The sequence below is a fragment of the Trichoderma asperellum genome, chromosome 3 (genome assembly GCF_020647865.1).
Source record: "Trichoderma asperellum chromosome 3, complete sequence".
In the NCBI taxonomy this organism is placed as follows: Eukaryota; Fungi; Ascomycota; class Sordariomycetes; order Hypocreales; family Hypocreaceae; genus Trichoderma; species Trichoderma asperellum.
Window position 1 is genome coordinate 2,887,210 of NC_089417.1, and position 20,376 is coordinate 2,907,585.

Consider the following 20,376-nt stretch of genomic DNA (forward strand, 5'->3'; position numbering starts at 1 on the left):
AAGCTATCTATGTAAAAATATCTTATAATCTGCTAATGCATTGGTAACGGATGGCAACGTGCGTGATAGTGCAACTGCGTGCCGACCGTAAGAAGATGCTCTAGTTTGTTGCTCCCCACTTGCACGGACGAGCACATGTCTCCACAAAGAGAAAGTTCACGTCTGCTCCCGCTTGAACAGATTGCATGTATTTACTTAAACCAAGCTTTGGAACCAGTATGAACCCAGAGTAGAATAAAATTGCTCAATTCATCTGCTGATCTCTCTCAATTTATCCACTTCAAACTGGGTTGAAGAATTCCCGCTTTTTAGCCCCAAAGAGCAACGGCATACCCATGCGGGTCTACAATCTGCATGTTGGCTATCCAGCCGGAGTATGGTGCTGGATATAGGGTGCAACACCTTGTCATATTTACAACCGAGCTAGTAACTAGAGAATCCTCAATCATAGTCTTAGGGGAGCTATCCGGTGGAGTGTAACAGACCCCCCTCCAATATCCTAGTGATCCTACTGCTAGGGCTCAGTATTTGATCAACACAGTTCCCCGTCATGGTGGTAGTCAGAGGGAAGCCCAAACAAAAAGAAAGGTTGCGACAAATCAATTCAGCTTGCAGTAGCCAGTGAAACTAATACACGATGGAGACATTTGACTGCGTCGTGGCTGGCGCTGGTAAATAACCCTTCCCTTGCGCCCTTCGCCTTTCTCTCTCTCTTTTCTTTTTCTTTCATTTCTTTTGCTCTACTACCCGTCTCAGAATGTCGCATGGGTTGAAAATTGAACTTGGAATGCTAATTCGCCATGCATGTTAGGATGGTATGGACTGGCCGCCGCGAAGCAATATCGCGCCGTCCACCCAGATGATTCGCTTGTGGTGTTTGACCCTCAATCCTCTGTCGGCGGTACCTGGGCCAATGAGCGACTGTATCCTGACTTGAAGAGCAACAACCTCTTGGGCACGTATGAATATCCAGATTTCCCGATGGACCCAAACGTATTCGACGTCAAACCTGGCCAGCACATCCCCGGGGAGGTCACCAACGCATATCTCAAAGCATACGTAGACAAGTTCAATCTCGGAAACTCGATCCGTCTCCAAACTAAAGTCACTGTCGCCGAGCATCAAGACACGGACAAAGGAGGATGGATCCTGACAATTGTCAATCAAGAGGGCCACGAGTCCATGGTCTTTGCCAAGCGCTTGATTGTCGCAACTGGGCTAACTTCAGAGCCCTTCATGCCTCACTTTGATGGCCAAGAAAATTTCGGCGGCAAGGTATTTCATAGCAAACACTTTCAACAGAATCGAGATACTATTAAGACGTCCAAAGCGGTCACCGTGTTTGGCGCGACGAAGTTTGGCTGGGATGCCGCTTATACCTATGCCACTGCTGGTGTTCAAGTGAATTGGGTCATTCGATGTTCGTTGGTCCATATTTCTTTTAAATTTTTTTCCTTCTAAGAATTCATAAGAATGAGAGACCTTAGATTGCTAACTCGAAATCTTGCAGCGTCCGGCCATGGTCCATGCTGGATTTCCCCGTCATATGTGACCCCATTCAAGAAATGGATCGAAAAGCTCGCCAGTACGTAAGGCCCAGTATGCTTCGTTTCGATGGAGCCACATAAAAGTCTAACCTGCACCATATAGACATGCGCTTCCTTACATGGTTCAGTCCATGTGTCTTTGGCGATGCCGCTGGCTACACCCACATTCAACGCTTCCTCCACGGCACTTTTATCGGTCGCCTCATTGTCAATGCATTTTGGGCAATTCTCGGAGGCGACGTCTTATCTCTCGTAGGATATGACTCACATCCCGAGACTGCGAAGCTGAAGCCTTGGACACCAGCCATGTTTACCGCAACTAGCTTCAGCATTCTCAATTACGACGGCGATGTTCTAGAACTCGTTCGCAATGGCAAGATCAAGATCCACATTGGTGAGATCGATCACCTAAGTCAGGGCAAGGTCCATCTTTCCGATGGCACCTCCTTTGATTCGGATGCTCTCATCTCCAATACGGGCTGGAAGAACACTCCTCCAATCAAATTCTTGCCCGAGGGCATCGAAAATGAGCTCGGGTTGCCACATGACATCGAAACAGACGCACCGGCAGAGGATCTTGCAAATCAGCAGGATCTCATCAACAAAGCCGATAAGGAGATCGCCAAGCGCTACCCCAGACTGATGAACCAGCCGATCTGGAACGAGAACTATGTTCCCTTGACAAGTCAAAAGGGAATCTCAACCAAGGAGACTGTCACTCCGTACACGCCACAAACACCTTACATGCTGTACCGCTTCCTCGTCCCGCCGTCAGAACGCTTTCTCCGCTCTCGCGATGTTGCGTTCTGCGGCTTCGTCAGCAACTTCAGCAACACACTTACTGCGCATATCCAAGGCCTCTGGATCGGCGCTTACTTCGGCGGCCTCCTCACACAGGATCCTGCGCGATCTGTGGACGATCCCAAGGCCATGAACAAGCTACGATACGAGACAATGTTGCACAACCGCTTTGGCAAATGGCGTTATCCTACCGAGACAAAGGCCCCCTCCTTCATCTTCGACGCTGTTTACTACCTTGATATGCTACAGAAAGACCTCGGGTTGAATCCTCGTCGTAAGCCAAAGGGTCTGCTCACGGAAGTGACGAGCCCGTATGGCGCAGAGGATTACCGGGATCTCAATAAGGATTGGGAAGACAAGACTGGCAGCACCAGGACGGCTTGAGCGAAAATACATGTATATTTCCTAGTACGATTAGCTAATTACTCACCTATTTGATATCAGCTGAACAATAGAGACACGCACTCGTCTTCAGGCCCACTCGAAAACTGCGGCTGAAGATGGAGAAGCTCAAGCATCCACATGGTCTACGCGAGATCCACGTCTAGCTCTGGTGATCGATCATACGAGTCAGTTGAATCCTTGGTGCAAATCTTTGACAGTATTGAGAACCAAAGTGACAGCTAAGATTGTTGAAACGCTCACGGATTCATTAATATGAGCTAGGAGTTTGAGAATGTAGTAACAAGTAATAAGGTGGTAATAGCAGTAATAGTAGTAGTGGTGGTGGTGGTAAATTGTATATTGACTATCCCTCTGTTCCACCGTACAACAAAGGTTTTTTTAGCCTAAATTAACTGCTCGTATATGAGCCCATACTTGTATTTGTACATGGTGTGAACCCTCAATTCCTCTCTGTCCAGCGCTGTACAAAGACCGCCCTTGTTATTATCTCATTAAATCGTTAATTCTCGCTTCTTACTAACCCAAACTCCAGATAATCAATGCCAGGAACCAGGGTATGAATGGTGTCTGGACGAACTAGGTAGATATTCTCCAATCTTGGATCCTAGTTTTTTGTTACTATTCCTAATAAAGGCCAAGTATATATAAAAGACAAACGAAAGCAAGGAAGGAGTTCAGAAAGACTCCAAGACAAAATCATGCCTCGTCATGAAATATCCGATCTGGCGTCTGACTTGGCGCTCTGTTTATCATGTATAGATACAAGTTGAACCTCATCGGTATCTCCATATTCAACTGTATATGATCTTTGATAGGCGATCCGGTTGGGTCCGATATCGGGATGAGAGTGTGATCTATCCACCTGTGACCCGGCACTATGTCCCAAGGGAAGGCGGCTCGCTCGTTTATTTGACGATCGATTGCGTCTTGAGCTCCTTCCATACCGTTCTGTCGTTCCCTGGAGCTTAGGGAACAGGCGAACAAGCAGGACGCGGAGAGAAGGCAAGCAAACACAGACAAGACCAGTGTTAATCTCCACAACGGACCAGACGCTAACGTCAAAGAAATCCCAGGTAGGATTAAGGCTATCGGAACCGAATTTGATAAGGGACCGAAGACGTAGAATACTGACAACAGTAACGCTGGTGGTTCGATTAGCCAGCAGATTCCAAAAAAAAGGGGGGGAGGGGGGGTGGAACTTACAAAGCACCGATGCAAAACATCATTCCGACACCAACCTTGCGTCTCCAGTCCAAGTTGAGGCTTTTAAGCTGCCATAGGGGAATGGCCAGTACCCATATATCGATCGCTATGCTAATGGCGGCATTTGACCAGGCAATGGAATTGATGTTTAAACACGTGCCCTTGTGCTCCCCGTCCCATTTCTCCCAGTAAAATTTGACCGGTGTACATTGAAACACAGCAACTAGGGCGAAAGAGATACCAAAAGCTGAGCAGGCGGCGAATGTGGCCCAAAGAAGGCCTCGCACTGATTTGCCGGGGAAGATGCGGATATAGAAGAGCAAAAGAGACAGCTTAAGCATGGAGACTTCAAGAAAATAGAGTATCTCCATAATCCAGAAGTAAAGGCCAAAATTGGTAATCTGCGAGGGCGTCAGAGTCCAGATATCGCGACCCAGGCCGTGGTCAGACACTTTATAGACGCCGATAACAGTGCTTGGGATTCCAACTAAAATGGTAGAAACAGCCATCCAATCGTCACCACCCAGGCCTACATTGGACCAGAGTTTGTAAGCAATCCGTTGAAGCACAAAGATACCGGAGACGGTGCCGAAGACGTCGTTGAGGATAACATATGATCGAGATCGATCTCTGATAGGTTGATCACAGCCAACAGCTGTTAAATTCATCGTTGCTATAAGTAATTGTTAGGAGGTACTGCAAATGTGAAACCATTTTGTCTTTTCTGCAGTGCTCACATAAGGCTTGTTTGATGGTGCAGCTCTGTAAGACGCATGCCTGCATGGCCTGCTGCAACGTCGGATTTGTGCATACGCAAGTTGTGTTTGTCAAATCGCATGGTGACTTGGAAATTGACTTGACAAGACACTCTCGCTGTAACATGAAATTTAGTAGATGAAGCTAGGCATAGAAATGTCCTCCACAGGAGGCACGTACAGCACATGGAGGCATCTCAGCCACAGCTTGGAGGGCAGAGGCATCGGCCGAGCCAGCATCCTGACCCAACACTTTTGGCACGGCATCCAGAGCCGCGAAGGCTAATAGCCATAGATTCATGACTATTGGCTATTGTATTGCTATAATTGAGGAATACTAGACCGATGACCAAGTCGTTTATAGTAACGCCATATGAAGAAGAACGTCTGTAGAGCCGTTCGAAACTCGAGCGCAGAAGTTTAGAGTGTAGATTCTATGCATCCGCAGTCGATAGGAGTAGATAGTTAACACTACTAGTATGTAGGAGATAAATCGAGAGGATGTAAAAACGAAACCAAAAGATGCCAGCAAAGATATGTAAGTGATGAGAGTTGCCTGGCGAGAGAGGAGAGAGAGGGCTGAAAGGCAGTACAAAAATCTTCACTTTGGAGACTTTTGAAGATGAAAGCCACAGCTACGATGGGAAAATAGTTTATAGAAAGAGAGAGAGAGGGAAAAGTTGCCAAAGGGTGGCTGAGGTCCCAGTATTAGGGATAGCTGTGGTGAACATGGGGGGCGATCATACAGTACCTGCGAGGCTCCCCCACCAACCGATGACTTCTCAAGCAACCGTTTCTATTCGGATATACCCACGGAGATGCAACAGGCAAACAAGCTTAGGGCACTAGACGCCATTGTTGGCAGAACGAGCGTATTACATTCATTGCATGTCATGCTTTCCTGAGAGTCAAGCAGCGGGGCCGCCACTAATTTGGCGTTGAGGCGCTGACTAGAAAGAAAGCTCCTTCTTCGCTCGCGACTCAGGAACCTGATGTGGCAAAGGGTCCGTTAGATCCAATCATAGGGCATGGCCCGGCATGAAAGGCTACAGACGCAAGTCCCTGCTAGTACCTGGTGTCACATTTTCTGTGCCTCGACATATCGCTCCAAACCGCAGGCATCGTATAGATAGTAGCAACGGGGCGGCCCCACCGTGTGAACCGTAGCAGCGGACGGGCCTGATTGGCTTGAGGCGGATCGGTTCCGGTTGCGCGAGATTGGTTTTGGACGATATTATGCTAGCAACGATGCGGAGCTTGGAACATGGCCTTCGGATCAGTGCTTGGAGGAGCATTGCGGTGTTACTATTCATATCTTCGTTAGCTGTGCCAGAGCGAGAGGGAAAGGGGGGAGAGCCAAGCAAACCCAGCGCCCTGAGCCAGTCTCAGCCAAGCTGGAAACGACGGCCGAGCTAGGCTTCATGCCCGTGGAGAGTGCGGCTGAGCGCCGCTGTTCAGGCCGAGGAACGGAAAGGCAGGTAGCCAAGACGCCCTACGCGTCCAAGCAATAGCAGCGAGACTATCAGGATAGCATGTACAGTCTCAGCGTACAGTATCGGTGCTTTGCTGTGAGCGTGCCGTGCTTCCTCTTTTGCCGGGATCCCCCACATACTGTACGCATACAGCACATACAATACTATCGGCCATCAAGGGTGCTATACTCGGCCTTGTTCGCATCGCTCGTCTTGCTAGCGCAGGCCTGGCGCCGTCTTTCCAGAAGCTTGGCTCCAGCTCGAGACAAAGCGGCCAAGTCAGGGGACGGGGTTTGGGCTAAAAATGCAAATCGCATGATTGGCGTCGCGCTTTCAGCGATCGGGTTACGGCCCTTGGACCGATCGAGGCAAGGCCAGGCAGGCCTGCGACCGGCGCAAAGCCCCGTTGCAGAATTCACGGGCCAAAGGCGGGACGCAGCGGCATGGTGGTGGTAATTTCATCGCAGCCACCGTCGAGCTAAGGCTTTTCGGCGAAGTGACAGCTGCGGGCTGTGTCCGAGACCCCGACGAGGTTGTCGTGAACAAGGCGTTTGGTGTTTCTGCGGCTGCGGTTTCGGTTTTTCTCTCGGGTACCGTGTACAACCACCGGCAGTACCGCGGCTACCTAGTACGGCTAAAAGCTGAAGGCTATGCTTTTGGCGACTCCGTCTTTCTTCCGGACAGAACAACAATTCTGCGCCATTGGCCTCTCTTCGCCTCTCCGCTGCAACGGTAGCGGAGAGCCCAAGGGCGTCCGGCGGCGGGCACATCGCTCCATACCAGGTTTCAGCTTAACAGCCCTTGTCACGGCGGATGCGAAACGAGCCACAGAGTCTGTCTACTCCGTATGTTTTGCTTCATTCCTGCTCTTCCGGCATTTGTGGCGCCTTGTTGCTGACGTGGAGCAGACTGCTAACGGGGTTCATGCTATTAACAAGCGTCAAGTTTGAGTAGCAAATATCCCGAATATATTATCTAATGTCTACTGCTAGCCCCTCTCCTCACGATGCGCCAGAGGCTCAACTACGCGACATACACGGTGCAACAAGCTTTTGCTACCAGCCACCATGGCCATCTACTGTAGCGCCGAGTACACCTTATTCCCAGCATAGCAGGAATAATTACGCCTTCCTAGATGAGCGTCGCAGCTGCAGCTACAAAGGTCCATTGCTGCAGGAACAAAGAACGCAACTAGTTCCGAATTCATCGCTGCTCCGCGTACAAGACTTGGCCCGCCCACATTCCGTGGCTGGCTTGCTAGGATCTTGTTCGTCCTTGATTTGGCTGCCGTCAAGATTCAGTTCACTGCAATCTCTTTCTAATAATATGATAATCAAGGCCGAGTCTATGCAATACAGGGAGATCCAGCGCTGCGCGTATACAGTACGCGGGCCATCGTACGACGACTCCTTGCACAAATAAGATTCCCGTTCATGGCAAGTGGGCTTCCCAAGCCCTATGCGATGCAGGGAGCGAAAGGTTTTGAACGGGGGTCCTTGTCACATTCTTCGGACGCTAGCTATTCGCAGGGCTTTGCTGCTCGCTTTCGCTGAGGTGTCTCGTAGATTTACACGTGGAAGCCGCCCGCATCTTTTCTCATTCTTTACTAGCCCGCCTCTCATCCCCGGCTTTTCATCTCGGAATATGAGGCGGCATCTCATCTCTCCCAGACGACCGGAGGCTACTAGGGGGGAGTAGGTAGGCCCAGATACGAGCGAAGCGATGCTCGAGCCAGGTGTGGACTCTACTTGTACATAGCCTCGGCGCGTATCCGAGCTACTCCGAGCATATCGAGCGCTTCTCTTTGTGGGTGACATTGCGAATGGAGACGCTGATTAAAACCATGCATCGTGTAGGCATCAGGGCGACATTTTGTCAAAAGATACTGTGTCGCGAGACACTAATGACCGAGACTACTATTGTAGGCATTTCTTTTCCCTTTCCCAGCTAGCCATGGTTGCGTCTTGGTCCGCTGGTCCGTGTTCTATCTCTCTTCCTTCCCAACTTTCGATTCCCATACGGTATAAGCACTCTATTTTTAATGCTGTCAATGGAATCATGCGGCAAAGGTTGCCGCCTGAGTGGCGTTAAACGACTCGAGAGAAGAGTTCCCATGGAAAGAATCTGACTGGGTTCTAGTAGTAACTCAAGTCTGGCTAGAATTAGCCACTCAAACTATATTTTTCTTCACATGCTGATGGCGGCCAAACTTGCCCCAGTCTTCCCAGGGCGGGGCTCCACCTAGTGGGATTTTTTTGATACACTATCTACGGAATGGGAATCCTTGCCGATGTGAAGGATTGCAGTAGTGCATCATGCAAAATATGTCTAATACCAGTAAATTTCGCTTCTGAATGGCCAAGTCAGTCAGCAATCATGCCCTATTCTGTGGTTCTAAGCATATAGACGTGGTAGTATTTGCTAGTGGTAGTTGCAGTAGCAAAACTGCACGTCTCCGTATGAATCCTTATGCAGGTGGATACAGCCATTCATTTGTCAGGTGCTACTCCGAATTCCTCATTATTTTTTTTCCCACTTGTTCCAAATTACTGCATACTACTGTACTATCAGCTATGCTACCTAGATTAGTAGCTAGTAGTAGTAAGTATTAGCTCGAATCGAGAAAACACTGCCATTGGCCGGACACTTCACAGATATACAATATACATTGTATTACGAGATAGGTCTTTAAGCTGTGGCCAAAGCGCCTTGTCCCTGCAGGATACTCCAAGTCTTTCGCAACTTTGTCTTACAATTTCTACCATTGCCTGGAGCAGTGCTGGATGGAGGCTGCGCCAAGAGAATAAGCCATCATGTTGAGCCAAGACTTTCACCAACTTCTCTGTTTGCGTCCGAGATTGCCAGAAGAGGCAAACACGTGGGCCGCCGATCGCGTCAGATAACCAAGATGGTCACGTGATTCTCCTGAGACTGCGCCCCTTTAGGTTCGCAGCGCATCAAACGAAGCCTCTCTCTATCCGACCTCTCGAAGCAGCATATTCGATTCTTGTCGCTCGTTGATATCCATATTTTGCCAAAAATGGTGGCCAAGTATATCGACGGCCTGAGGGCCCTGCTGGCTCGACGCATCGTGACCATCGTGGCCATGGCCGCTGTGCTGGCCAGTGTCATTGTCATCCTCGTCCGACTCGGGCCACCGGCGCATCTCGACGACTTGAAGCTGCCGGACATGAAGCTTCCCGATCTCGACATGTCGAAACTCCCGGGCCTGGGATCGCACGAGAAAGTCCACTATGGGCATTGCGACCCCAAGAACTATACCGACACCATCAAGGAGTGGAAGACGGCGCGGGAGAAATATGACAAATTGATAGGAGACAAGTTCACGTAAGTTGCGGGGAACACCGGTGTGACCATGATGCGTCATTGCGCACCTTGGCATCCTCCATGGCCAATCGATTTTCTAACCATTGTTCGTGTTCAACAGAATTGCGATGCAGACTTACAAGCGTCCCAAGGAGCTTGACGACACGCTACGCGTCCTGTTGGCCGAGAAGATACCCTCGCTGCACGAGATTGTCATCATCTGGAACGACCTCGAGGAGAAACCTCCAGGCAACTTCAAGTCTGAAAAGGGCGTCCCTGTGCGATACAGGGTGTCGGAGCGCAATAGTCTGAACATGAAGCTGTTGCCGGATCCGGACTTCAAGACCAAGGCGGTTCTGCTTTCGGACGACGACGTGTACTATAAGCCCCAGGACCTTGAGTTTGCCTTTCAGAGCTGGCGCAAGTTTGGTCAATTTCGATTGACGGGAGCTATGCCGCGTTGCGCTACCGCGGACGCCGAAGGCAACTGGAACTATGGCTTTTGCTCCAAGGATGCTAATCAGGACGTTTACTCCATGATTATAACGAACCTGTGCTTCTCACACATGTCTTTCCTCGATTATTACTCTTCCAATAACACGGTTATGGAAAAGGTCCGTAAATATGTCGACGATCACTTCAACTGCGAAGACATTGCTCTTAATTATGTCGCTTCGTATCTCACCGGCACGGGGCCTCTTCTCGTCACCGGTCGTGATAGGTATGTCAGCTACGAGCCTGCCGTGGGCATCAGCAAGAAGCCTGGCCACTTGGAGGCCCGAACGAAATGCCTAAACGACCTGACGGCGCTCTTTGGCTGCATGCCTCTTGTCAATGAGACAGCTCACATCCAGCGTGGCGTTGTTGTCTTGTAAATTTTCTATGAAAGGGGTGGGACATTGGCGTTTTTAAGAACAAACCCTCAGCCTGCCTTTTGCTGTTCATTGGGCTGAAGGGATGAGTGGGGTTTTGTCTCGGGTGGAGTTTGCTTGCGAGGACACGCCGGTCAGTCAGATGCTTAATTAATGTCTTGGACGGGGGATGAACGGGTAAAACGGCGTCGATCTCTTGGCGCAGGAAGCCTTGTGATGAGCTGCGAAAATAGAATGGCAGACTTGCCAGTTTTGTGTACACATAGAACCAGATCCTTGGGGGATTTTTCCTGTTACTCTACATATCTACGTTGAATGGGTCTCTTGTTAGCAATAAGAGTAGAGAATTGATACAAAGCGATGCTCATTTCTCGTGCTCTTACAGTCAAAGGTGGACGTTGCTTCGCTTGGAGACTCGAATTACAATAGCTGAGACAAAGGACGCGCACTCATGCGGGGACTATTGGAATTGCGCATTTAGATTCCTTGGCAGTTATTTTTTGCGGCCAATTAGGCAGTATTCACATCATTTATAGCACTAGCACCCGATTTTCATCTCCTCATTTACCCAAACCTACGCGTAGCAATTTCAAGGCTGATTCTGTGCCCTCATGACTGAGATCTCTGTCTGTGCCGCGTCTCCCATGCCACTCAGGGGTCAAAGAGCCAGCAACAACAACGCAGATTTGCGGGGAGAAGGGCGGGCTGCCAAGATCTGACGCATCGTTGCCAAAAATCCTTGTTCCCTCGCTAACATAGACACGCAAGACGATATCGTTGCTGGATCGAGCATACGACACTGCGCATGACTAAGGCTGCTGGACAGGTATTCTAGGCTCTGGAGACAGTTCATCTCCACTGCAACGGCCGGGTTTCGCCGCAGTCTCGAAGAAAAAGGGCTTCGAGAGCTGAAGACAAGCGAACAATAGGCACGATAGGAGAGATTATATGTACGTCATGAGATTGAGCTTGAGAGCCTTTATATGAGGCGGGTAGCTGTCCTACTAAAGTGCTTACCTATACACCCGTTCTCTCTCCAGACTCTTACCTCCGCCCTACCCATTCTACGATTCAAACAATGGTTACCGGTGCTTTGAATCAGACAGTGCTATAAGATGCTCCCTTGGCTATCTCTCCTCTTTTCTGCTACTAGGAACTTGAAAGACTGCGCGTCGCACGTGCCTAATCTAAACAGCAAATGAAATTGGGCGAGACTTCCTAGTTAGGCACTTTTCTGCGAACCACTTGAAGAGATCGGCTAGTGGGACTCACGCCCGGTTTTAGGTAGCCAACCATGATGTATGCTGTCCAAAAAAGATAAATACGTCAGCCTGAGTGTGAATAAACATGGTTGTTTTTCACTTTTCCCCATCCTCTTCCTACTTGTCTTCGTCTTGTTTTCGAGAAGAAAAAAATAGCAGCAATGGGCTCCGAACAAATAACCTTGTTCGATCTAGCCAGTCAAGCACCGCATACTTCATGGTCTTTGAACCCATGGAAGAGTAAGTAACTGCATTTATAATACCATGTATACTTGCCATGTGTCTCAGGATAAATGCTTAAAGCGGTTGTTTTTTGGAGTATTGCAATTGCTAACAGCTTGATAAGCGCGCATGCTCTTCAATTACAAGGGCCTTGACTATAAGACAGAATGGGTAAGCATCTCAACCTACCTCGATGCAATTCTTTTCCAACAAGACTAATGCTCTGGAACAGGTTGACTATCCAGAGATTGCGTCGAGATTCAGTCCACAGTACGATTTACCTCATCCAATTCCTGAAGCTCATCAGAAACAAACTAATCTCTGTAATAGTATCCCGCCTAATGATGGAGAAGGCCAGAAGGCATACACAATCCCCATAATTCAGTTCCCTGATGGAACATACCTCATGGAGTCAGGGAAAATTGCAACGGCCATTGAGAACAAGTATCCATCTCCGACTGTTCACCTTGATTTACCCATCGTTCAGAGGGTAGACAGTCTCGTCGACAAGTGCATGCCCGCCATGCACCCCAATCTCCTGTACAAGTTTTCCCAAGTCGTCCTCAGCGAAAAAAGCTACGACTACTGGGTTGGCGCATACACCAAAAAGTTTGGAATGCCTCTCGACGAATACGAGCGACAGCTGGGCGGCGAGAAATCCTGGGCCGAGGCCCTGCCGGCCATTATTGAACTGACCAGTCTTCTGAAGGAGAGGCAAGCTGAGGGACCCTTTTTCTTAGGCAAGGATATCAGCTACGCTGATTTCATATGGGCAGGAGCATTGATGTTTGTAAAGCGAATAGATGAGAATGTGTTTCAAGAGCTGTTGGACAGGACGGGGGCTAGAGATGTGCATGAGAGGTTTTTTGAGGCGTGCGCGCCTTGGATGAAGAGAGACAGCTACTGATTCTGTGGCTATAGAGTATTGCTTAGACTAGCGATAGAATTATGAGAGTTATTGTAGCAGATGATGCGCCCATAGCCTAATAGCTGAAATATCCCGGGTTCTTCCCCTTGTCATAGTATATAAAACGCCAATGTGAAGATAAAACCCGTAAAAGATAGAAACCCGTAGAAGGTGGAAGACATCTTGCCAGCTAATTTCCTTCTAAATGTCCTCTCAATCCAATAAGCGCAACATCGGCCGTCTCCCGTTTCAAGAAGCCCATCTTACTTACGTCCTCCCCCATCGACAAGCTTCCCTTAGCCCACTCAACGATGAGCTTGCGAGCTTGCCAAATTGCGAGGTGTTTGTTATGCTTGTGAATCTTGGCAATCACTTTGGCCTGGAGGCTCTTGCGCAGGTCTTGCACCCAGTCCTTGTCTACCCACCTAATATCTCCTCGGGCTATTGGGCAAATTGCCTCCGGCTGGCCAGAGAGTTCATCAACAGTCGAGAATTCCAGTTTGAACATGGGCGGGTTGTTGCAGTACGTTGCAACTGCGGAAATAGGGGCTGTGCAAAGGGTTCCAGCATCGCAGTCCGTTACTCTGGCATGTTCTTGAGGTTTCACTGCGGTCCATGTTAGCAGACAAGCATTGACTATAAGTGCGACCTGCGAATTTACTTACCACACAACTTTCCCGCCAAAACCTCTGCTTCCACCAAGAATTCCAGCTCTGATCGCAGCAAATTGCCGGCCTTGCGACTCGACCACTCATTAAAAACCGCATCCAAAAAGCCATCGATGCTCTGTCTCGTCTTGGTCAGACTCGCATTAGGATCCGTCGCACTGCCACAAGCGTGCAAAATCTCATAACACTTCTTCAATTGCACTTCATTCAGATCATCCGCGCTCTTGATCGTCATAGGTTCAGCGGGGTAGTCGTCTCCAGCCTCAATAGCATCGAAGAGCTTGTCGCGTTCGCTTTTGATCTTGCGAGATGGTCGCCGGGGAGGAGTGGACGAGATGGAGATTGGAGATGCAGAAGTGCGTCGCCGCTTGACGCTGCGCTGGGGAGTTGCGGAAGTGATTTCTTGAACGCGATTCGCATCGGCAATAGAAGTAGCACGTCGCCGCAGTTCTCGCTGTGCCTGCGATATACCCGAGAGGTTATTCAGAAACTCGTTGATGTTCTGCCGGCGTAATGGTAGCTGTAGCTCCATTTTGCAAGATTTGGCTGATCAGTGAGTGGTTGTGTATGTTTGTGGGAGAGTTATCAGAAGAAGAAGAAGAAGAAGTATTTTGTTGCATCTTAAGGGAGTAGAGAAGTTTTGAAAGCGGTGAGATGCAAGTGTGCAGTATTACAGATTTGTTTTCTTCTGACTATCTGTCTGATAGCGTTTTTCTTTGTTTTCGCCGCTTTAGCTGGCATCTGGCAGCCACTGACAAGGAATAGCCCCCGATTGACGCAGCACCCATCTCCACGTCTATGACCTTTCTACCTCGAAGATAGGGATGAAGAAGGGAGCCACCAAAGAAAAAATGCGATAAAAATAGAAATATAGTAGCAGCAGAGACAGCAGAGGTATATAATAAAGGGGGTCCATACGTACGAAAAAAAAAAAAACAAGTTGAAGGGCTGGGCGTACACGAGGTGTAATGAATCGGCAGAAGAACAGTACAATAGAGACTGAGCTCAGAGGCACCATAGCTCAAGAAGACTCGCTGAAATGCCAGCGTGTCAAAGGAGATTTCTTTGGCTTAGGGAGAGGCCCCCAGCTAGGAGCCCTTGAAGAGGCGCTCGTAGGTACGACGAGGGTACAAACCATTGATTCGCCGAAGTGGGTAAAGAGTTCTTGAGATTGAACTAGGTATCGACTACTAATCACCAAATCCATCAATGTAGACAGTAGTAGCCTCCGCCCCGGCCTGGGGACTGACTTATATGGAACCTTGGGCTTAACCACCTTGCCTTCTTCTCCAGACACCTCAAGGAATTTGCTCTCCTTGAAGGCAGCAACGACGGCGCTTCAAGGCTGAAAGATGAACATACGCTTGAACAAGTGAATCTTTTTGATTGACACGAGCTTGTTCTTCGAACCAGCCACGCCGCTTCGGAAGCCGTTCTTCTGATCCTGGTGGCCTCGCTTCTTCAAGTCATCCTGGTATGCCGCTACGGCTGCCATCGTCTCGACTACTATAACCCCAAATACTGCCTTCACCACATCCACTTTATAAAACTTCTTCAATGTTTTCACATTTGGTACGCCCCTCCCTTCCCCAAGTCGTAGTACTTGGACATGATTTTGAGGTCGTGATCCTTCTAATTGGACGCCGTCGCACTCGGTACCAGCTTTCTTTGCTTCATAAGGTCACTCTTCTCCTCGGTGTTTCTAATTGCTTAGACGTGATCTTCCGGCCCTGTTACACTTATGGTAATTACTCTATATGTCAATAATAATAATAATGATTCATTAATTAATTAATAGTTGCGTAAAAAAAAAAAGAAAGAAAGAAAGAAAGAAAGAAAAGAAAAAAGCAAACAAACAAACAAACGACAACGACAAAAAAAAAGTTGAAGCCTCAGGCTTCAAATGCTTCTTCTTCTTCTTCTTCTTCTTCTTCTTCTTCTTCTCCTTCTTGCTGCTGCTGCTGCTGCTGCTGTTGTTGTTGTTGCTGCTGCTGCTGTTGGTGCTCGGCTGGGGCCGAGACACCGCCCATCTCCACGTCCATGGCCTCCCCAGAGGCAGGGCCGGGAGTGGGAGTGGGAGCAGGGGCGGGGGCGGGGGCGGGGGCGAAGGTAATAAGGCCCGCTTCAACGGCTTCCATAAGGCCGGCTTGACGCAGAAGGCTTCTTTGAGCCCTCGAGAGGGACCCGCCGGGGCCCCTCCCTCCCGGAACAGCTTGTCCCTTGGTCACTAAATATGCCAACATCAGTATCGAAGTAAACATCACTGACAAATGAACTGAATGGTATACTTACCACCACCACCACCACCACCACCACCACCGGACTTGTTATTCTTGGTCTTCTTGGACTCCTTCTTCTTCTTGTTCTTCTCTATAAGAAATATGTCAGTTTGGCCAGGAACGGTAGAGTGAAAAGCTGTGGGACATACTCTTGCCTCCTCCAGAGGCACAACCACCGACACGTTCTATTCCAATGTTAGGTTCATGATGCAAAAATCAAGTTGTCTTGTAACATACTGGGGGGGCCAGGGGGAGGGAGACCGCCGCCAGAACCACCAGACCCAATAATGGCCTGAGGGCCATACAATAATATATTTCTCTGTCTCAACATCTCCAACGCTAAACGTCCCCAATCTTGAGACATCTATTTCCATAGTAATTAGCGAGAATCCTAATGAGTATCTGTGGTGTAAAACTTACTATGAAATCGGATTTTTTTTTCTCGAAACTATAATCCTGAGTTAGCACCATATACCAAAATTCAAAGAGGGAACTCATACAAAAAAAAAAAAAAAAAAAGGCCCAGGCCAAGACGATAATTGATTTGATTCTATTTCACCGTTAATCAGAGCAGAAACAATGGAGGTGATGATTGTACGTACGAAAAAATGCCCAGAGGGCCAGCGTAGTTTGGAGATGTTTCTATTTGCGTCAGTAAGCCATCACCAAACAAGAGAGACCAAAGATATACTAACGGTATGACAAAAAAATTGTCATAAAATAAATGATTGAATCTATATAGCTAATTAGCCAACAGATCAACGAGGTGACGATGAAAATACCTGCCGGCGAAGATGATGATGATGCTGAGGAGAAAGAAAGGGTAGAAACACTTGGGGGGCAGAATATCTGGCCTAGTAATGCACGCGCACCGCGTAGGGTAACGTGATCTGATGTATTTACGTTCACTTTATTATCACATTTTGCCAACCAGCTGACGATGGTTTCATGGCGACAGCCTGACGGGTGCCCTCAGCTGGCACCATTCTTTCCTGTACACAAAAGATTGATGAGGAATATTCGTACCTAGCACCTAGCTATTATAAGCGTACTGTAGTGTTATCTCAGTATTTTCGTTAAACCTTAGTCTTCGGAAAGCAGTATCAAGACTGTATCTAATATTCTTTGTGCCTATGCTCTAAAGAGGTGGGTTATATTCCAGTGTAAGCCGGCTCAATGGTCTCTCAGTATTGGATATTTACAGCAATGTAAAAAGATATAAAGCAGATATTGTATTGTATTTTATGGTGAACACAAATACCATATATAGGCCTCATATGTTGACGATAAATTTGAAAAGAAGGACAGCATACAAGTTAGCTTGACATGAATGAATCATCTTGAAAATGGACAAATGGGCATGCTCTCTATGAATTTGACGTGTGCTATATCTTCCTTGAAGCAGGACTATTATGGCGTTAGGAGGGGAATGTGTAGATATGACATATAATAATATATAGTAATGATAGTTTAATACCTGCCATAGACCGTCGCCCCTGTCCATCCCTCATCATGCACGATGCCTTTCCTTTCATTCAGCGCGTACATTAACGGATGTAATTGAGGAAGATCGGCCAAATCAGCAGCTCAATCTTTAGCCCCGGTTTAGGTGCGCTAGCGTTTCGGTCCCTGTGCCTGCGCCTACAGCACCAATCTCCAAGTCCACACAGTACATGTATGTACTCCGTAATGACTGACGGTTCCATGTGTAAACTACTCGGCATTAAGCTAAAGCAGCTAGTAGTTAATATAAGCGGGCACCTAGGTAAGGCGCCTATAAGCGTTTAGTAGATTCGATTTAGAGACGCTGCACATGCCCTCCTGCTATTTTACATTGGAGCATGGGCCAGATAAAATGTGCCTGAGTGAAAATTATAATCCCATTTGTTTCTGGAAGGGGAAGGACCTGACCGCTCCTGCCTTGAGTGAGGTGGTGTAGCGAGACAGAATGAAGGTGAACAGGTTCTGCCTTTTTTTTTTTTTGTTGACCACTTCAAAGACAGCTTCGTTGCTTCGACCAAATCCTCGATTTATTTTCGTTGATACAAATTGTTCCGCCTTCGCTTGATTGCCACGGACAGACTCATTCTTGTGATCATCAGTTTATGATATTATTCGTTCGATATATTACTGCGCCGCTCCAAAATTGGAGCGTATATACCATTTTCTCTCCCTCTTCCTTTATCCCCCCCCCCCCCCCCCCCCCCCCTCATCCCCCTTCCTCTTTTTTTTTTTCACAAGTGTGAAAAAACGTGACAATGCCGATCCAAAAGCTAGTCACCGACTTCTTCAGTAGTCGAGTTGATGCTAACTCGTCTATAGAAGAAGGGACCGCCGCAAGTCACTCTCCTGCCTCCGGAGACGACAGGAGTACCAGCTCTCAAGAGTCGGGGCACTGGATGAAACGACGAAGGGCCTCGATGTCCCAAGAGGCTTCGGCCCGTACGGATATTGCGGTGAGCTCCTCCACAGAGGAAGGAGCTGCCAACGCGACTGTCTCTCCTGCGTCCCAAGAACCGAGGAAACGGATAAAAAGACAGGGGACCTCGAAGTTGGCAGAGGCTTTGGTCCGCGCGAATACTGCGAAAGCAGTGACTTGGTTAGTAGGGCTGACATCGAGTCTTCAGGCTGATCTGGTCAAGAAGGTCATTTCCGACTCTGACGACGAGTCGAGAGAGACTCTGCAGTCGGGGAGAATGACTGTTGGCCCTGTAAGTGAGCCAACTTTGCGCTACCCCAAATCTGTGCCAAAGACTCTATCTAAGAAGATAGACTCATCTACGAGGACGCTACGCTCGGAGGGCGTGACTGCTGACTCTGAAAATGGGCCTAGCCCGCCTCCCATATCTTCCTATCTAGAGAGCCTCAAACCGAAGGGGTAATTACTGACTCTACAGATGAGCCTGGATCTCTACCTCTCAATGTTGCGCCTTAGAAGACGGGGCCGAACAATAGAAACCTTGCGTATGAAATACCTTTTGTCGATTCAGTGAATGACTCGACAATGCGCTCTTCAAAGACTCCGTCTAAAAAGGCAGAGTCGGTAAAGGCCATGAAGGGATATGAGAGTGAGCTGGAGCTAGATGCCAGCAAAATCTCCATAGACGAGACAATGACCGGTCTCACTTCCTTTGCAGAGACTCCTGCAAAAGAGATGGATGCTAGCAAAATTGCTCCCTCTTTCTCAACTCCTGACAGTCTCGGCCCTCAACGGCCTAGACGTTCTGCTGCTGCCGCTGCTACGGCTAGCATCAAGAGGAGTTATGAAGAGTATGGAGAGCCTTTGGCAGAGGCTGCAGAAATTGTCAAGAAAGCTCGCAAAGAGCTTCCTGCGGTAACTCTGCCAGCCAAAATGGTCAGCGCTGAAGCTGATGAGGACAATCATCAGACTTCAACCTCTGGTTCTCCCGAGAATCGGCGCAGCTCTGGGGTCTTCAGTTCGTGTGACTCCGAGCAAAGAGAAAGGTCCTGTGATTCTTGAATCAGCGATACAGAAGGGGACAGCAAGCAGAGATTGCCGTCTCCAACTGTCCGTAAGCTCTTGATGTTTGGAAGGAAGCCGAAGTCACCGAGTCTTGGCGTTCCCTTGTCAGTAGGTTATGCCTCTATACTACTTCTACTACTTCTACTACTTCTACTACTTCTACTACTTCTACTACTTCTACTACTTCTACTACTTCTACTACTTCTACTACTTCTACTACTTCTACTACTTCTACTACTTCTACTACTTCTACTACTTCTACTACTTCTACTACTTCTACTACTTCTACTACTTCTACTACTTCTACTACTTCTACTACTTCTACTACTTCTACTACTTCTACTTCTACTACTTCCAATATTCTAGTTTAACAAGCAACTTGAAGGGGACCAAGGCCCCAACGGCAGTCTCTCGCGAAATCAACAAAGACAACTCAGATCTACCTTTGCTCGTCTTGACCTCCCGGCCAATGCATGTCTGAACACACTTCTTTCTGGTACTGCTCCTGCTCCCCCCACCACCACCGACGTTAGTGTAGATGGTGTCCCGTCTGAGAATGGGCACCACCCAGAAGAAGAAGAAGCCCAAGAAAGTGAGCGTGAAGAAGAAGAAGGAGAGGAGGAGGACGACGACGACGACGTTGTCATGTCGCATAATGGAGGTGATTAATGATGTAATTATAAGCAGATAATGAATTACTTATGTATGATGAATGCATCATTGACATTTTGCGAGATATTATCCGAATAAGATACCGTGAAAAATGCATCACCAATTCATTACTAAGGACTTACGCCCAATTGTACCTATTTACATCTTGTTTCTCAACTCCAAAAACAAGCATCGCCAACTCGGTCGTCTTTACGAGATACATTACAATACTTGATATATAATTGTACTTCTTCGGGTGTCAACGTCCCTCTCTCCTACTCTCCACTCCGCACTTTTCTTCCTTTTTTTCTGCACTGTACCGCGCTGATCAAATAGAAAGAAGATTGCAGGCGCCGCTTGAGCCTCTCGTTGTTCGTTAACGCAGCCGGCCTCGCGGTGCCGTTGCCCTTCAGCAATCGCAGCAGCCTCATCAACGAGACAGAGGCATAACTTACTCTCTCCGCAACCCCTCGCAATTCGAGATCTTTCCAGCATAAGAACGGGCCCAGGCAGTGGCCGCG

The 20,376-nt window shown here is 48.3% G+C and overlaps 13 protein-coding genes across 14 annotated transcripts; 8 read left to right on the top strand and 5 right to left on the bottom strand.

The window, feature by feature from the left end:
* The first annotated feature begins 231 nt into the window (after window positions 1-231).
* TrAFT101_005545 (uncharacterized protein) lies at window positions 232-3,115 on the top strand. 2 transcript variants are annotated; one of them, XM_024902065.2, is made up of 4 exons: window positions 232-671; window positions 812-1,420; window positions 1,511-1,585; window positions 1,651-3,115. In XM_024902065.2, exons 1-4 carry the CDS (start codon window positions 638-640, stop codon window positions 2,730-2,732), a joined length of 1,800 nt encoding a protein of 599 aa, XP_024757250.1. In that variant the 5' UTR covers window positions 232-637; the 3' UTR covers window positions 2,733-3,115. The 2 variants fall into 2 exon arrangements, with proteins under 2 accessions (XP_024757250.1, XP_065983617.1); XM_066127506.1 differs by lacking the exon at window positions 232-671 and having other exon boundaries at window positions 688-1,420.
* Window positions 3,116-3,459: 344 nt separating this feature from the next.
* Window positions 3,460-5,012, bottom strand: TrAFT101_005546 (uncharacterized protein; the record flags this gene model as incomplete). Its single annotated transcript, XM_024900875.1, has 4 exons — window positions 3,460-3,895; window positions 3,957-4,629; window positions 4,694-4,829; window positions 4,893-5,012. The coding sequence occupies 4 exons, from the start codon at window positions 5,010-5,012 to the stop codon at window positions 3,460-3,462; spliced, it is 1,365 nt and encodes a 454-aa protein (XP_024757249.1).
* A 1,335-nt stretch (window positions 5,013-6,347) lies between these two features.
* TrAFT101_005547 (uncharacterized protein) lies at window positions 6,348-6,500 on the bottom strand (the record flags this gene model as incomplete). The annotated part of the gene is made up of 1 exon (XM_066127507.1): window positions 6,348-6,500. The coding sequence occupies one exon, from the start codon at window positions 6,498-6,500 to the stop codon at window positions 6,348-6,350; it is 153 nt and encodes a 50-aa protein (XP_065983618.1).
* Window positions 6,501-6,833: 333 nt separating this feature from the next.
* Window positions 6,834-7,133, top strand: TrAFT101_005548 (uncharacterized protein; the record flags this gene model as incomplete). The annotated part of the gene is made up of 2 exons (XM_066127508.1): window positions 6,834-7,028; window positions 7,092-7,133. The coding sequence occupies 2 exons, from the start codon at window positions 6,834-6,836 to the stop codon at window positions 7,131-7,133; spliced, it is 237 nt and encodes a 78-aa protein (XP_065983619.1).
* Window positions 7,134-7,161: 28 nt separating this feature from the next.
* TrAFT101_005549 (uncharacterized protein) lies at window positions 7,162-7,605 on the top strand (the record flags this gene model as incomplete). The annotated part of the gene is made up of 1 exon (XM_066127509.1): window positions 7,162-7,605. The coding sequence occupies one exon, from the start codon at window positions 7,162-7,164 to the stop codon at window positions 7,603-7,605; it is 444 nt and encodes a 147-aa protein (XP_065983620.1).
* A 1,618-nt stretch (window positions 7,606-9,223) lies between these two features.
* Window positions 9,224-10,385, top strand: TrAFT101_005550 (uncharacterized protein; the record flags this gene model as incomplete). The annotated part of the gene is made up of 2 exons (XM_024900897.2): window positions 9,224-9,531; window positions 9,632-10,385. The coding sequence occupies 2 exons, from the start codon at window positions 9,224-9,226 to the stop codon at window positions 10,383-10,385; spliced, it is 1,062 nt and encodes a 353-aa protein (XP_024757247.2).
* A 1,420-nt stretch (window positions 10,386-11,805) lies between these two features.
* Window positions 11,806-12,773, top strand: TrAFT101_005551 (uncharacterized protein; the record flags this gene model as incomplete). Its single annotated transcript, XM_024904298.1, has 4 exons — window positions 11,806-11,884; window positions 11,991-12,037; window positions 12,099-12,136; window positions 12,197-12,773. The coding sequence occupies 4 exons, from the start codon at window positions 11,806-11,808 to the stop codon at window positions 12,771-12,773; spliced, it is 741 nt and encodes a 246-aa protein (XP_024757246.1).
* A 190-nt stretch (window positions 12,774-12,963) lies between these two features.
* Window positions 12,964-13,973, bottom strand: TrAFT101_005552 (uncharacterized protein; the record flags this gene model as incomplete). Its single annotated transcript, XM_024905441.2, has 2 exons — window positions 12,964-13,379; window positions 13,439-13,973. 2 exons carry the CDS (start codon window positions 13,971-13,973, stop codon window positions 12,964-12,966), a joined length of 951 nt encoding a protein of 316 aa, XP_024757245.2.
* An 807-nt stretch (window positions 13,974-14,780) lies between these two features.
* TrAFT101_005553 (uncharacterized protein) lies at window positions 14,781-14,936 on the bottom strand (the record flags this gene model as incomplete). Its single annotated transcript, XM_066127510.1, has 1 exon — window positions 14,781-14,936. The coding sequence occupies one exon, from the start codon at window positions 14,934-14,936 to the stop codon at window positions 14,781-14,783; it is 156 nt and encodes a 51-aa protein (XP_065983621.1).
* Window positions 14,937-15,151: 215 nt separating this feature from the next.
* TrAFT101_005554 (uncharacterized protein) lies at window positions 15,152-16,670 on the bottom strand (the record flags this gene model as incomplete). The annotated part of the gene is made up of 8 exons (XM_066127511.1): window positions 15,152-15,171; window positions 15,465-15,668; window positions 15,734-15,811; window positions 15,870-15,905; window positions 15,958-16,084; window positions 16,141-16,168; window positions 16,323-16,362; window positions 16,652-16,670. The coding sequence occupies 8 exons, from the start codon at window positions 16,668-16,670 to the stop codon at window positions 15,152-15,154; spliced, it is 552 nt and encodes a 183-aa protein (XP_065983622.1).
* A 905-nt stretch (window positions 16,671-17,575) lies between these two features.
* Window positions 17,576-18,602, top strand: TrAFT101_005555 (uncharacterized protein; the record flags this gene model as incomplete). Its single annotated transcript, XM_066127512.1, has 2 exons — window positions 17,576-17,585; window positions 18,043-18,602. The coding sequence occupies 2 exons, from the start codon at window positions 17,576-17,578 to the stop codon at window positions 18,600-18,602; spliced, it is 570 nt and encodes a 189-aa protein (XP_065983623.1).
* Window positions 18,603-18,724: 122 nt separating this feature from the next.
* TrAFT101_005556 (uncharacterized protein) lies at window positions 18,725-19,201 on the top strand (the record flags this gene model as incomplete). Its single annotated transcript, XM_066127513.1, has 1 exon — window positions 18,725-19,201. One exon carries the CDS (start codon window positions 18,725-18,727, stop codon window positions 19,199-19,201), a length of 477 nt encoding a protein of 158 aa, XP_065983624.1.
* A 118-nt stretch (window positions 19,202-19,319) lies between these two features.
* TrAFT101_005557 (uncharacterized protein) lies at window positions 19,320-20,305 on the top strand (the record flags this gene model as incomplete). Its single annotated transcript, XM_066127514.1, has 2 exons — window positions 19,320-19,679; window positions 20,192-20,305. 2 exons carry the CDS (start codon window positions 19,320-19,322, stop codon window positions 20,303-20,305), a joined length of 474 nt encoding a protein of 157 aa, XP_065983625.1.
* Between the last annotated feature and the right edge of the window lie 71 nt (window positions 20,306-20,376).